The 12342-nt window shown below is 44.0% G+C and overlaps 1 protein-coding gene across 1 annotated transcript in view; it reads left to right on the forward strand.

The window, feature by feature from the left end:
* The first annotated feature begins 3389 nt into the window (after nucleotides 1–3389).
* MAN1A2 (mannosidase alpha class 1A member 2) overlaps nucleotides 3390–12342 on the forward strand; it is a 134187-nt gene continuing 125234 nt past the window's right edge. Inside the window, 2 exon segments of the mRNA XM_036379366.2 lie at nucleotides 3390–3509; nucleotides 3512–3707. Coding sequence (XP_036235259.1) covers nucleotides 3401–3509; nucleotides 3512–3707 — 305 coding nt within the window. The 5' untranslated portion in view covers nucleotides 3390–3400.

Below are 12342 nucleotides of genomic sequence, written 5' to 3' on the forward strand. Positions count from 1 at the left end.
ATTGATATGGATCTGTACTTCTACAAGACTTACTTTGTGTACCTTTGAAAAATGTGAACTACCCTAATAGCTTTCCAGAAATGTTGGCTTGTGGAAATACAGTGACTTTAGAACTGATGATCAAGCACTTTTGGACCTCAAGTTCCCAGTTACATTAGCAATTGATCAAAGTCAAGGCAGTGAGTACAGGAAATTCCTGGTTCTTGTGAAAACCTTTCTGTTTCAGCTCAGGACACTTCCAAGAGTGTTCTGGGTGTCAGTGATAAAACACTAATAGATGCAAAATCTATATAGTGTAGCATAGGATCACAAAACCCAACTAATTCAATATAGTTCTATATTTAATGTTGTTCAGCTACGGAGTAATAGCACTGCAGCGTGGAAAATCACTGGCAAACTTACCGGGATATGCATATTACCCAGTATGAAAGAACCAAAGGATGAAAAATTACTATTAGACTTTGGTAAAAAGTAAGGAAGTCAAAACAAGCACAAAATTGTAGAAATACAAAACTTCATCATGGTTTAGACAGAGATGCTTTACAATTTGGAAAGGTCACCATAAACTAAAAAACCTACAAAAATGTCACTTTCTTCCAACAAGCTAAACACAAAGAAACATTTTCTAAAGAAATTGGAAGCTTCTGCTCAGTCTTTTAAAGCAAAGGAAAAACTAGCAGTTGGCAGAGAAGAGTGAAGCAAAGGGCAGAAAGACTGAAGAACAAAAGTCTTCATGGGCTGATCTTTGTTTTCCAGACTGTGTGTAAAAGCAATTTAGCAAGTGAAGACATGAACATATTTGAAGATAATTTACTTTACCAGATCAAAACTAGAAGACAGTTGAAATGGCCAGCAGACCAGTTGAAGCATGCTGATCCTGTTCTAACAACATTAAATGTTGGGTTTAGTTTCTGCACTGACTGGAGTGTATTGTAGTATAATTGATAATACAGCTCTTTTTGCATTTCCTCTCTTTGGTATCTCTGTCCCACACTGGTTTTTTTGGGTTTTATCACCTCATGGCAGTTCTCACTTTGTTCTGCTTTTCACTAGAGCGAGATTACTGAGCAGGGCCCAGCTGTCTGCTGCATGGCACTGTCACAGGTCCTCTTTGTAGAAAACAGAGAAGAGGAAGCAAAATAAGCCGATGGAAGAGTTTAGCTGGGCAGAGAGATGGGAAAGGCCAACAGCTCTGACATGGTACGCAGTAAGATCCAGCAAGGTGGGATTCATAGCTTGGTTGTGAGGACATAAGGAGTGGTCAGAGCAGAGAAGTTAATCTTGTCAAGGTCTCCTTTACCTTGAGCAGTTAACTTCAACTAACTTGATTGGCCCTAAGTGTTCCTTGATCTGGATTTTTTTGACACACCCACACCTGTGCCGCTATATCGACTGCCAGAGTATTTTTTTCTAGCTCAACTGCTTTCCTTCCCTGGAAACATCCCAAAGTAACCTTTCTTGAGGGCTTAATTTTCAGAGTAAACCACACTCAGATGAGAAACTGAGGACTAACCTTCAGCACATCCAGTTGGACTTGGAGTTCTTTTTCCACAGGCCAGCATAATTCCACAAATTCAAAACACGTAAAACAAAGTACAAGCCAGATAACAAACCTAAATGACTGGGATTGCTGTTATCCAACCTGCATTGCTCAGATTCCAGCTGCTGGGACAGGGATCAAGGCACTCCACTCAGGGGCAGTGGCAGCATTTGTGGTACTGGAAACCACTCTTGGCTGCATGTCTGCTTTGTCTACCTGCAGACATGTGTCTCAATGCTTTCTCTCTCACTTTCTTTGTGTATTTACACCTCTAGATGGGATTCCTTTTCCTTCTGGAGCTTGTCTCAGTGGGAAGGTTTCCTGCAGGGAGCTGCTGCCTGCTGCTTCAGTTCACTTCTCATTCTGTCACTCCTACCCAAACCCGGGGGTGATGCCTGGGCTGGGAAGTCCTCTCCAGCCCAGTTAGCTTCACTTCAGCAGGCTGAGCTGACCTGTTCTCTCCCCTGCCTTTATACCTCCTTAGCTGTGATTCAGATTTGCTGCCAGGTTCACTAAACACTCTGGTCTCCATCATCTGGGAGTACCTGAGCCTCCAGTTTTGTTAAACCTTTATAATGTGGAAAACACCTTACTCTGAAAAAAGCTGCCAGTGAAACTTGTCTCCCAAATTTATGAACCTACTTTTGTTCTGTGACCTCCACTGAATCTCGTTCTTGCAGCTCCTTTGACCAGGACTTCGCCTTTGCATGAAACCTTCTCATGGGGCTCTGTCTTATGGGGTGCCCAGGATGACTTCGTGGAGATTCTGTAGTCCAACCCCCCTGCCAAGGCAGGGTCACCTGGAGCAGGTTACTGTGTGCGAATAAGGGAGCAGGAATGCATCCAGGAGGGCTTTCAATGTCTCCAGACAGGGAAACTCCACGGATCTCCATGAACAGCCTGTTCCAGTGCTCTGCCACCCTCAGTGTAAAGAAGTTCTTCCTCCTGTTTCGGTGAAACTTGTGTTTTAGTTTATGGCCACTGCTCCTCGCCCTGTGGCCGGGCACCAGAGGAAAGAGTCTGGCACCATCCTCTAGGCACCCATCATTGAGATACTTATGTGCATTAACAGGATCCCCTCTCGGCCTTCTCTAGACAAAACAGGCCCAGCTCCCGCAGCTCCCTCGTTAGAGAGATGCCCCAGTCCCCGCAGCATCTTTGTGGCTACCCATGGGCCCTGTCCCGCAGCTGCTTGTCCCTGTGGTGTTTCCCCTGAGAGACGCGGGTTGCTCGGCTCAACCCAGCCCCGCCACCGCTGCCGCTCCCGCTCCCCGCAGGGGCCGCTCCGGCCCCGCCCCCGCCCCGCCCCGCCCCCGCCCCGCGCGCGTGCGCCGCCCGCCGCCGCCGCGCAGGCGCCGTGGGGGCGGGCAGAGGGTCCGGAGCGGGACCGGCGCGGCGGCCGCTCCCGGCGTCGTTCGCAGCGGGGCCCCGGCGCGGCCAGGGGGATGCGCCTCCGCCCGGCCCGGACAAGGGGACGCGGGTGGAGAGGCGCCGCGCGCCAGGCCGGGCCCCCGGCTCCCCGCTGCCGCTCGTCCCGCAGCCCCGCGGCCGCGGAGCTCGGGGAGCGCCGCTGACCGGAGTCGCTCGCTCGGGCCCGGCTGGTCCCGCGGCGAGGGAGGGAGGCAAGGAAGGAAGGAAGGGGGCGCGCAGGTAGCGGGGCGACCGCGCCCCGGCCCGAGCCCCCGTGGGGGCGGGGGCCGTCGGGGCGGCCCGGCCTCCCCCCCGACCTCCCTTCCTCCGGCACCCGCGGGGAGGATGGTGATGGTGCAGCCGCCCGCAGCCCCCGAGGCGGGCCGGGGCCGCCCTCCGCAGGGGCTGAGGGGATGAACCGTGCCCCGCCGGGGGGTCGCTAGCGGAAGGATGACCACTCCCGCCCTGCTGCCGCTCTCCGGGCGGAGGCTGCCCCCGCTGAACCTGGGGGCCTCCTCCTTCCCGCACCACAGGGCTACCTTGAGACTCTCCGAAAAATTTATCTGCTCCTTATTCTTAGTGCCTTCATCACCCTGTGCTTCGGGGCGTTCTTCTTCCTCCCCGACTCCTCGAAGCACAAGCGCTTTGACCTGGGCTTGGAGGATGTGCTCATTCCCCACGTGGACACCAGCAAAGGGGGCAAGAACCTCGGCGGCTTCCTCATCCACGGGCAAGGGCACGACGAGCACCGGCACAGGTGGGTGCCTCGCTCGCCGGGAAGGGAGCGGGACTGGGTGACAGGGAGATCCCTTAAAATGTGTCTTTCCCGTGCTGCTGTCCCTCCTCTCACCGACATCCTCCCAAACCGGTATCAACTTCTGAGCGCTAGCCTGTGTCCTCCAGCTGCCATATGTAACTGAGGCTCCGTGTTGCTTTCCCTAGTGTGAATTTAGCCTTCTGGCGAGCTAGAGCTGGGAGGGCAAATATGAAGTGTCCTCCAGTGGCTGATTTATTTTCTCACCCTAGCCAATTCCATGCATCAGCCATGGAAAGAAGGGGGTTAAGTTATGGTATTTGTGGAGGCAGTATAAGTGACTGAAAAACTGCCGCATCTCTTCTACAGCTATTATGTGCTTACTCAAAACAGCTGCTTGTTGCTGAATAGTGCACAAGAACTTTGATCTGAAAAAGACTTCATGCTGTGATCCAGAGGCTGTCAGCCTATGACGTGCAGGACACAGAACCAGTGCAGATGGCACAATTGCCTTTTTCTGGCCCTTAAAATCACTTGCTCTAATGTTAATCCAGACGATTGAAGGTGCCGGTGGCTGAGTTTCCTTAATTGTATTTGCCAGTGTAAAGAAATTACGGATAGAAAGAGAGTATCACGGGTAGATATGCTGTATCAACAGCTTTTGGGGGGCCACCTAAAGCTTTGTGTGGTGCAAGCCTCTAAATGTTCAGGACTGGATCGTGTGAAGTTAAGCATCCAAAACGGAAGTAAAAAACCTTAAATCGTGATTATACAGTATATTTGCTTCTAACATACTTCAGTTGCTTAAATCCTATTCTGCTGCCTGGATCTTAATGAGGCTGACAGATCTCTCTTCACTGTCAAAGATGTGTTAAAATATGATGGTGGGTGATAAAATACCTGCTTTTCCATACTCAAATTAGTAATACAGGGGATTTTAAAGAAAGGTTACTTATGCTGATAGTGTTCCTTTGGAAACACCTTGAAATATATCTTACTGGCATAAGAATTATTTAAAGGTTATTTGTATGAGATTAAAAGGAGAGGTTTTAATTTACTTCTTTTTATTAATCTGTTATGAGTTATAAAGAATACGTGAATAAAGAATACTATGATATTTTTCCTTAAGGCACCTTCGCTGTTGGATGTTTTTGGGCACTTAAGTTGAGCCCTTTCTCCCTATCTGAGAGGGCACAGGTACTTAATATTTAACAAGGACTTATTTTGTCTATGGTGTTAATTGCTGGTATGGTTAAACGCTGCATTAAACGTAGGTTTAGACAGTCTCTAATATGCCTTTGAAGGTCTTGTCTTTCACTATGAGGGTTTATTTCTTTTTGTATGTGTGTGTGATCTTATTTCTTAGCTTCCCCGGTCCCTGTGGCACATGCAGTCAAAATCAGTTTCTAAAATATAGGACAGATGAAAGAAAAAGAAGAGTTCAGAAATGTTCAGAACTCCAGCTGTGGCTGTTGTACCTTGTGTTGTCCAGTAGATGGGCTGTAGAAAAAAGGAGTCTGTTGATAGTGATAGTTCATATTCTTTCCAGGTTCCCTCTTTTAGTTACTGAGGCCACATCTTTAGGAATGAAGTACTACTTTTTTGTGTGTCATGTGTAGATAAGCAGTAGCTTACAACTGTCAGAGCTAAGTTGTTCGGGATCTGTTCTTAAACAAAGTTGTTATCCTGACGTCAGTTAACTGTCCTATGGTTCCTGTATTGCTATGGCTGTGTGTACCTCCCACCTGCCTTCCGTCCAAAATTTCCCTGTCATGTTCATTTTTTGAGTTGTTATTTGTGCAAGAATAGTTATTATTCCTGTGTTTTAGCTTTGCAAAACAGGCATGTCTTAACTACTTAGAAGCCTGCCTGCTTAACCTGCTTGTAAGACCCTTGTGTGAATGTCACAATATGCATTGTGAAGCAAGGTTATGTGCTTTACTTTTGAAGCAACTTTGGCTGATCATCACAGTTTTATCAACAGACTATTTCCCATCAGCTTGTGGCTAATGTGGTTGTTTACCATAATGGAAAACACATGCTGCCATTTTCATTGCAGAGTTCTTGCTCCTGGATTGCAGGGATATTGACAGATGGTATTTTGAGAAAGTGTAGGATCTTCAGTGGTGAGCTCTGGATTACTTATTGTCGCTGTTTGGGATGGAAAAATTTGTTCTGCTTACTATCAAGAGGCAAAGTCAAGCATCAGCTACTTTGTAAGTGCTGTTTTTTTGAGTGAGGCAGAGGAGTTAGGGTAGAAAAGGTCAAGAGAAATTAACCTAATCCTAATATGAAGGAGGATGCAGTCTAAAATGTGAAGGGTGAGGGTGGATTGACAAGCTGTTTCCAGAAATCGAGGGGCTTCAGAACTCATTGGATCAAAGGTCATTCATATGAAGTATACACTTGATTATGAAGTGACAGATGTTTTGATTAGTCACTAAAAAGGAAAGTGTTTCTTCTGTGAATGCTATTGATAGCTATCAAATGATAAAACACACATCTTATTATACTGCTACCTTGGTATATAGGCTGTAATATTTTAATGCTCATTTTGCCTTTCTCAAATCTTTAGTTTTGTAGGCCACTGGAAAATATTTGTATTTCTGTCTTCTAGAAAAATGCAGCAGTGGTGTAGGTAGAAAATCATTGTAAAAACCGTGCTTTAGAGTTGGGTGTGCAAACAACGGTTCCCACTGGACTTTCTCTGTATTCCTTGCATTGCTTTCCCACCTCTTCCCCTGGGCCCCCTTGACATTCTTGAGTGCTTTTATTTTTATTGTTGCAGTGGTTACCCCTTGCTGACATTAACTTTACATCTTCCATTAAATTGTTTTCTTTACTGCTCCTGTCTTTTGTTTTCCCCTGCCAGGCAGAAAAATTGGGTGGGGATAAAGCCCTACTCCCTTCCTGATGGTCTTAAATATTTATTCAAGAATTACAAAGTTCTTGCCTATCTCCTGAGAAAAACACATTTCTTCTAAGAAGGTGGTTAAAATCTGGAGTAAAACTGCAGTTTGTGTTTGGGAGATGGATGGGCTGTATTGCAGGGCAAGTCTCACTTTCAGCTGTTCATTTCATCTGTAAGCTCTTCCTGCAGGGTAGTGCATGGGGAATGACTGAGTAATGTTGGGAAGGTGTACCACAAATTTTTGCCTTTGAGAGGAGGGAGAATGGAAAGGATTAGTCCAGGACTTAGGAAGACATGTGCATACACATATCACACTTTTAAAAAATCAATTTCATTTCCCAAAGATGAATTTCTTTCCATTTCAAATAGGATATTGCAGAGATTCTGCAACGAGAGCTGCCTGGTTTTGAAGACACATCTTGCCAAACAAACTTGTGTAACACTCAAAATTTGTTGCTTGATTTTAGATAACTGTAATTTTCCCCAAACTTCTGCATCTCTTGCAACACAAAGGTACTTAAGGTGTTTCTTACTACCCAGTTACTTTTCAAGTATCTGTGGTGTTTCATTCTTCAGTACCAGATCTAAAAGATAGCTCTGGAAGTAAACCAAAACATTCTTATAGCTTCTTTGCATCTGATGCAAATGAGTTAGAATGCAAATGCCCTGTAATCTCCTTGATTTCTCAGATTTTTTAAAAAATAAGATTATCTGCAATATGTAAATTGAGAAGACTTGTTTCTTTAATGATCTGTCAAAGCAGCTGCTCTCTGTGTTACTTGACAAAAGCTAAGGCCGTTTCTGTGGTGAAAGTGTGTTAATCTTAGAGGCAACGAATAATGTAATTTTATGAGCTAATAGCTACTTTGTAGCAGCACTTGGACTGCTGTTGGGCAAACAGTTCAATCCTTCAGAATTTGTGAAGATGTATCTTCAGCTGCTGAATTCCTGTGTATCACTTCAACTCAAAATTTCTGTCTGTGCTTGGAAAAAAAACCTCTCCAACCCTCAAGTCATCAGGTTGACAGCAGCTGCTGCTAATACATGTGCCCACCTCAATGGCCTTGGCCTCTGTGTGGCAGTGGGTATAGATCACTTTAAATCACGCTTTTGACTCTGTTTCTGGAATGCTGAGGATTACTGACTGCTGTGTTATGCAAAGATGGAAGCTCTGCAGTCTGATAGGATGAGTTGTGGGTCAGCAGATGTATGGCAATAGCCTAAAAGTGCTCTTTCTTCTGTTGCTCAGTATGTGGCTGTCTCTACTCTTAGGAGGTGAAAGTAACAAAAATTATTCTGAGGTGCTTTTGGTCTTAATTTCTTCTTCTAATTTCTGCAGTTTTTAAAAAAAGAAACAAGAAAAGCTTAATATGCGGATTTTGAATCCCTTTATCTTCTCTCATCTATATTACTTAGTTAGCTATAGTAAAAGTGGGCAGAGGAGATAATTTAGCTTTTATTACTCAGTGGGATCAGTGTCTTCTGTCATCCTCTGCCATGCCATCGAGTATAAAAGTGCATAAAACTCTTTGCTCTTCCTTTCCAACGTTTCTTGAGGCACAATTCATTAATGAAATTAAGAGTACTTGCTATTGTGATTCAGGAAACCTGTTTTTTCCCCCTGAAAAATCAGGAGCCACTCTAGTGTCTGCACCCCAGCTCCTATTCCATTCAATTTTTCAGTGGATGAGATTGAGCCTTTCTTTGGAGCAGGCTCCCCACAGCCTCTCTGAAATGTGGGCACTGATTTTAAGCTGAGATGCTTGATCTAGAAGCAAGGATTTTCTGGAGTGCCACTTTCAGGAAATGCAAGTCCTCGTGGTGACATCTCTGGAGCCAGTGAGGGCAGGATAGTGAGTTCCAAGTCAGGTTCAGAAACCTCTCACATGTCTAGGGTGAAGTTGAGGTGTAACTGCATGGTGTCATCTTCAGCTGCTGAAGCTTCTGCAAAGAGCACTGACCCTCTTTATTTGAAGACTTTTCTTAGCTAGACTTTTTAGTAGCCACATGTTATTCTTTTCTCTGGAGCCTGTGTTGAGAAGAGACTTGAGAGATGATGCTGGTCCTTGAAGAATTATGGGAGTTTGGTGTCTTCTGGAGTGCCCACATTATAACCTTAAACATAATTGGGATTTTTCCTGAAGTTGCACTGGACAGTGGGAGAGGTGCCCTCTTGGATTATTTCTAAGGTTCTGCTGAAATTAGTGCTTTATGTTCTAGGCTGAGAAATGCTTTCAGCTTTGAAATACAAAATGCAAATTTTAGACCATCTGTTTAGATGTCCTCCCTCCTCCCCCCCCAAATCTGCTGAGCAGCCTACATCATATGTAGAGTGCTGCTTTCTTCGTGTTCTCTCGCTGTACTCCAGTTAGTCAAAGTATATCCTGTATTATGAAAGAGAGGAGTTGAGTGCTGGTATTCTCCAATTCTTACCCTTTCCAGTAAAAAAAAAAAAAAGTTTGAACTTGTTGGTTTTCTGCATGATCTACACTTTGTCGACATGATGGGAAACAATCAGGCGTGGGAAAACTGCAGAAAGCCTGCTGGCTGGATTTATGCCAGCTAGTGGGTGGAAGGCAGTAGCAATTTGGTTCATTTGGAGTTTTGTAGATTAAAATCTCAGAAGAACTTTAGCATAAATGGGGGTTGCTTGATGATGGTAGCAGTGCAGGCAATAGTAAGCAGTATGGCTAGTTGTGGGCATACAGCACTACAAGAGTTCCCCCATCTTCTGATCCTTTCAGTTTCCTGTAGTAAATACAAACATCTCGATCCTACTGGGCTAGTTCTGAATGATGGGTTTTTTCTTCCTTACAGCAAATATTACCAAACTTGTAATTAGTTTTACATCCATGTGTGGTATGTGTACATGTTTTCATAACATTTGAAATGAGGCTGAATATGGGCAAAGAGGACAAAATTTGTAATACCCTTCTTCTTATGACCATCCCTAAGAAGCCTGTAAAATTCTAAACATGGTCAGTGCTTTTATTCCACCATCCTTCACTTTTAATTACTGCAGCTCTCAGTGTTGAGAAAAGTCTGGTCTCATGGGTAGGCAGTTGTTTCTCACAGTAGTTATTCAGGCTAACAGAGTAGGAACTTGGGGACACATGTTTGGGTATAGCTTATGGGATTTGTTCTTTTCCCTTCATTTTCAGCTCAAGTGAGTGCTGTCATCTGTCTTAATTCAGTAACTGGATCATCACTTTTTTACTGAATTAAGAGTTCTGTTGCAAGTAAACTGTGGCCAATAAGCCAGTAAGAGGCAAGAAAGGAAAATATAAATGCCTTTTTCCTGCCACCTCAAACCTTGAAATAAAAATTCTGAGTGCTCCAAATGTCCTGTATGCCTGTAACTGTTTCATTTAGATTGAATACATGTGTTCATGGGGGGAAAGATAGGGAAAAGTTGTGGTGACTAAGTTCTTGTCATATGTTTGCTCATAAAATTTGTAGGCTTTTGATTCCTTTTGTCTTTATGTTGTCTAATGTAGTGCCCAGTATAGAGCAAATTATGTAACTTCATCTATTCACTGAAGGATGTAGAGGTTCTGTGTTATTTTTCAGCTCTACAAATACTTAATGATAAATAGTAAGGGAGATAACTTTCCCTGGTTACTTCCATTCCTTCCACTCTTGTTTTTTTAGAGTACCTAACCAGGTACACTAGCATTTCTAAAATTTAAAAAGAAAAAAAAAAGCTGAGAAGATAGGTTAAGAAGCAACCTGTAATATTCTTTTGTTATCTACAGACTAGTTTTGAAAGGTCTTTTTAGCCTTGGCTTGGAAGCCAACAAGCTTTATGTGGACATGCTGTGGACACATTCTAGCTCTCACTGATCCTTTGCTGTTCTCTATTCCCTCCTTTTCCCAGTCAATCAGCAGCAAAGGGTGACCTGTTAGAATTACATTTCTCTATCTTGTGTGTCCTGGTGCTGAGGGAAAGACCTTAATTGGGAGCTGTGCTGAAGGAAGGATCACGGAGCCCAAGAGTAGCTTGAGATACTTCTGCTGCTGCTTGTCAGTCTGCACAAGTGTAATTTTGAGCCAGCCACAGCATGAGTCTTCTGTTCTTCACTGATTGTTAGAGAAGGGTGGTTGGAAATGAATGCTGTGGTAAGGAAAACCTGGGTTTTGTGGCATAGCAGTAGCAATGGGATGTGTTTACTGAAGTAGTAGAAAACATTGGGACAGAAGGCTAAAGGTCATTCATGTTTGAAATACAGGGGTGTGTTAGTTCTGTTTCTCAGAGGATTTATTTGCCCAAACATTGAATCATATTTGTCATTCTGTCTTGCTGCCTTTGTTCTTTTAAATATTCTTATGATGCACACCTATGAACTGGATTACCTTGCATATTGTATTCAGCATCAGTTTGGTTAATGTTTGATGTGCTCTGTTACTTGTTAGTTAACTCTTAACCCACCAAAGGATTTTGGAAGTGCTTCCCCATCTCCTTGCAGCAGCACTGCCATTGCAGCTTCCAGTGGCCAGCTAGTTATTTTCTGTGGTTCTATTTGAGAGAGCAAGTTTGAGGTTTTCACTAGGCTTAACATTATGTAATCTGATCAGTATGGCATGAGCAAAATTACAGTTTTAAGGGAGTGACGAAAGTATTTTCTTGCTATATAAAGCTCTAAGAGCTCCTCAATGAGATTACTTTGTGTCTGTTAACACCAGCATGCAGAAGTGTCAACTTTCACATAACTTTGTTTGGTTTGGAAGGTATCTGAAAGAACATCAATTTTTAATTCCCCTTCCTAAAGCAGGGACACCTTCCACTAGACCAGATTGCTCAAAGCCCCACACAGCCTGGCCCTGAACACTTCCAGGCATGGGGTATTCACAGGTTTTCTGGACAGCTTATTCCACTGCCTCATCACCCTCACTGTAAAGAATTTCTTCCTAACATCTTATCTAAACCTGTTTCAGTTTAAGGCCATTCTCCCATATTCTGTCTCTACACGCCCGTGTAAAAAGTCCCTTTCCAGCTTTCTTGTAGGACTCCTTTTGGTACTGGAAGGCTGGTAGTAGGTCTCCATGGAGCTCACTCCAGGCTGAATCGACCCCAGCTCTCTCAGCCTGTCTTCATAAAGAGCTGCTCCAGCTTTTTCTCTATGCTAGTACCCATTTGGAAGTCATTTGCATGATGACATTTATCTCTGCTGAGTTTTAGCACTGTTCGCAGGTCAGCAAGGCATCTGAAGCTTGCACCAACAAGCTGTGTAAGTATTTTCTCAGTAATTTGTTATCATATCTCTCTGTGACCTGCTGACATGTTTTAAGGCTGAAGTGTACCATCAGGCCACTTAAGAGCAGGTTACCATCAGTGGTAAATCAAACTAATCCAATTTGCTTTTTATTGGATCAACCTGAATGTACTTACAAAGGGTGAGAAAAACATACCATTTGTGGGAGCAGTATATCCCTTAAATCCTTCAGTGGGAATCACATCTTCTTGCTTTGATTGTCCTGCTGGATAAACAAACCTATTGGTGGTGAATATACTGCGTTGTATTCCTGGTTTAGGTTTGTTAGCAAGTAAGAATAGCTTACAGCCATGTGCTGTTTCCTCAGCAGATTTTTCTGGGTGTGTTGCTATCTTTACCAGTGTATTGCATTTGGAGGGCTATTTACTGTTTTCCCAATGCAAGTTAGAAGATCTGCTTTTGCTCCAAAATACTTGCATCCTTTCTGCAGTATATTTACAGAATCATAATCCAG

Source organism: Molothrus ater, chromosome 2, assembly GCF_012460135.2.
Source record: "Molothrus ater isolate BHLD 08-10-18 breed brown headed cowbird chromosome 2, BPBGC_Mater_1.1, whole genome shotgun sequence".
Taxonomy (NCBI): Eukaryota; Metazoa; Chordata; class Aves; order Passeriformes; family Icteridae; genus Molothrus; species Molothrus ater.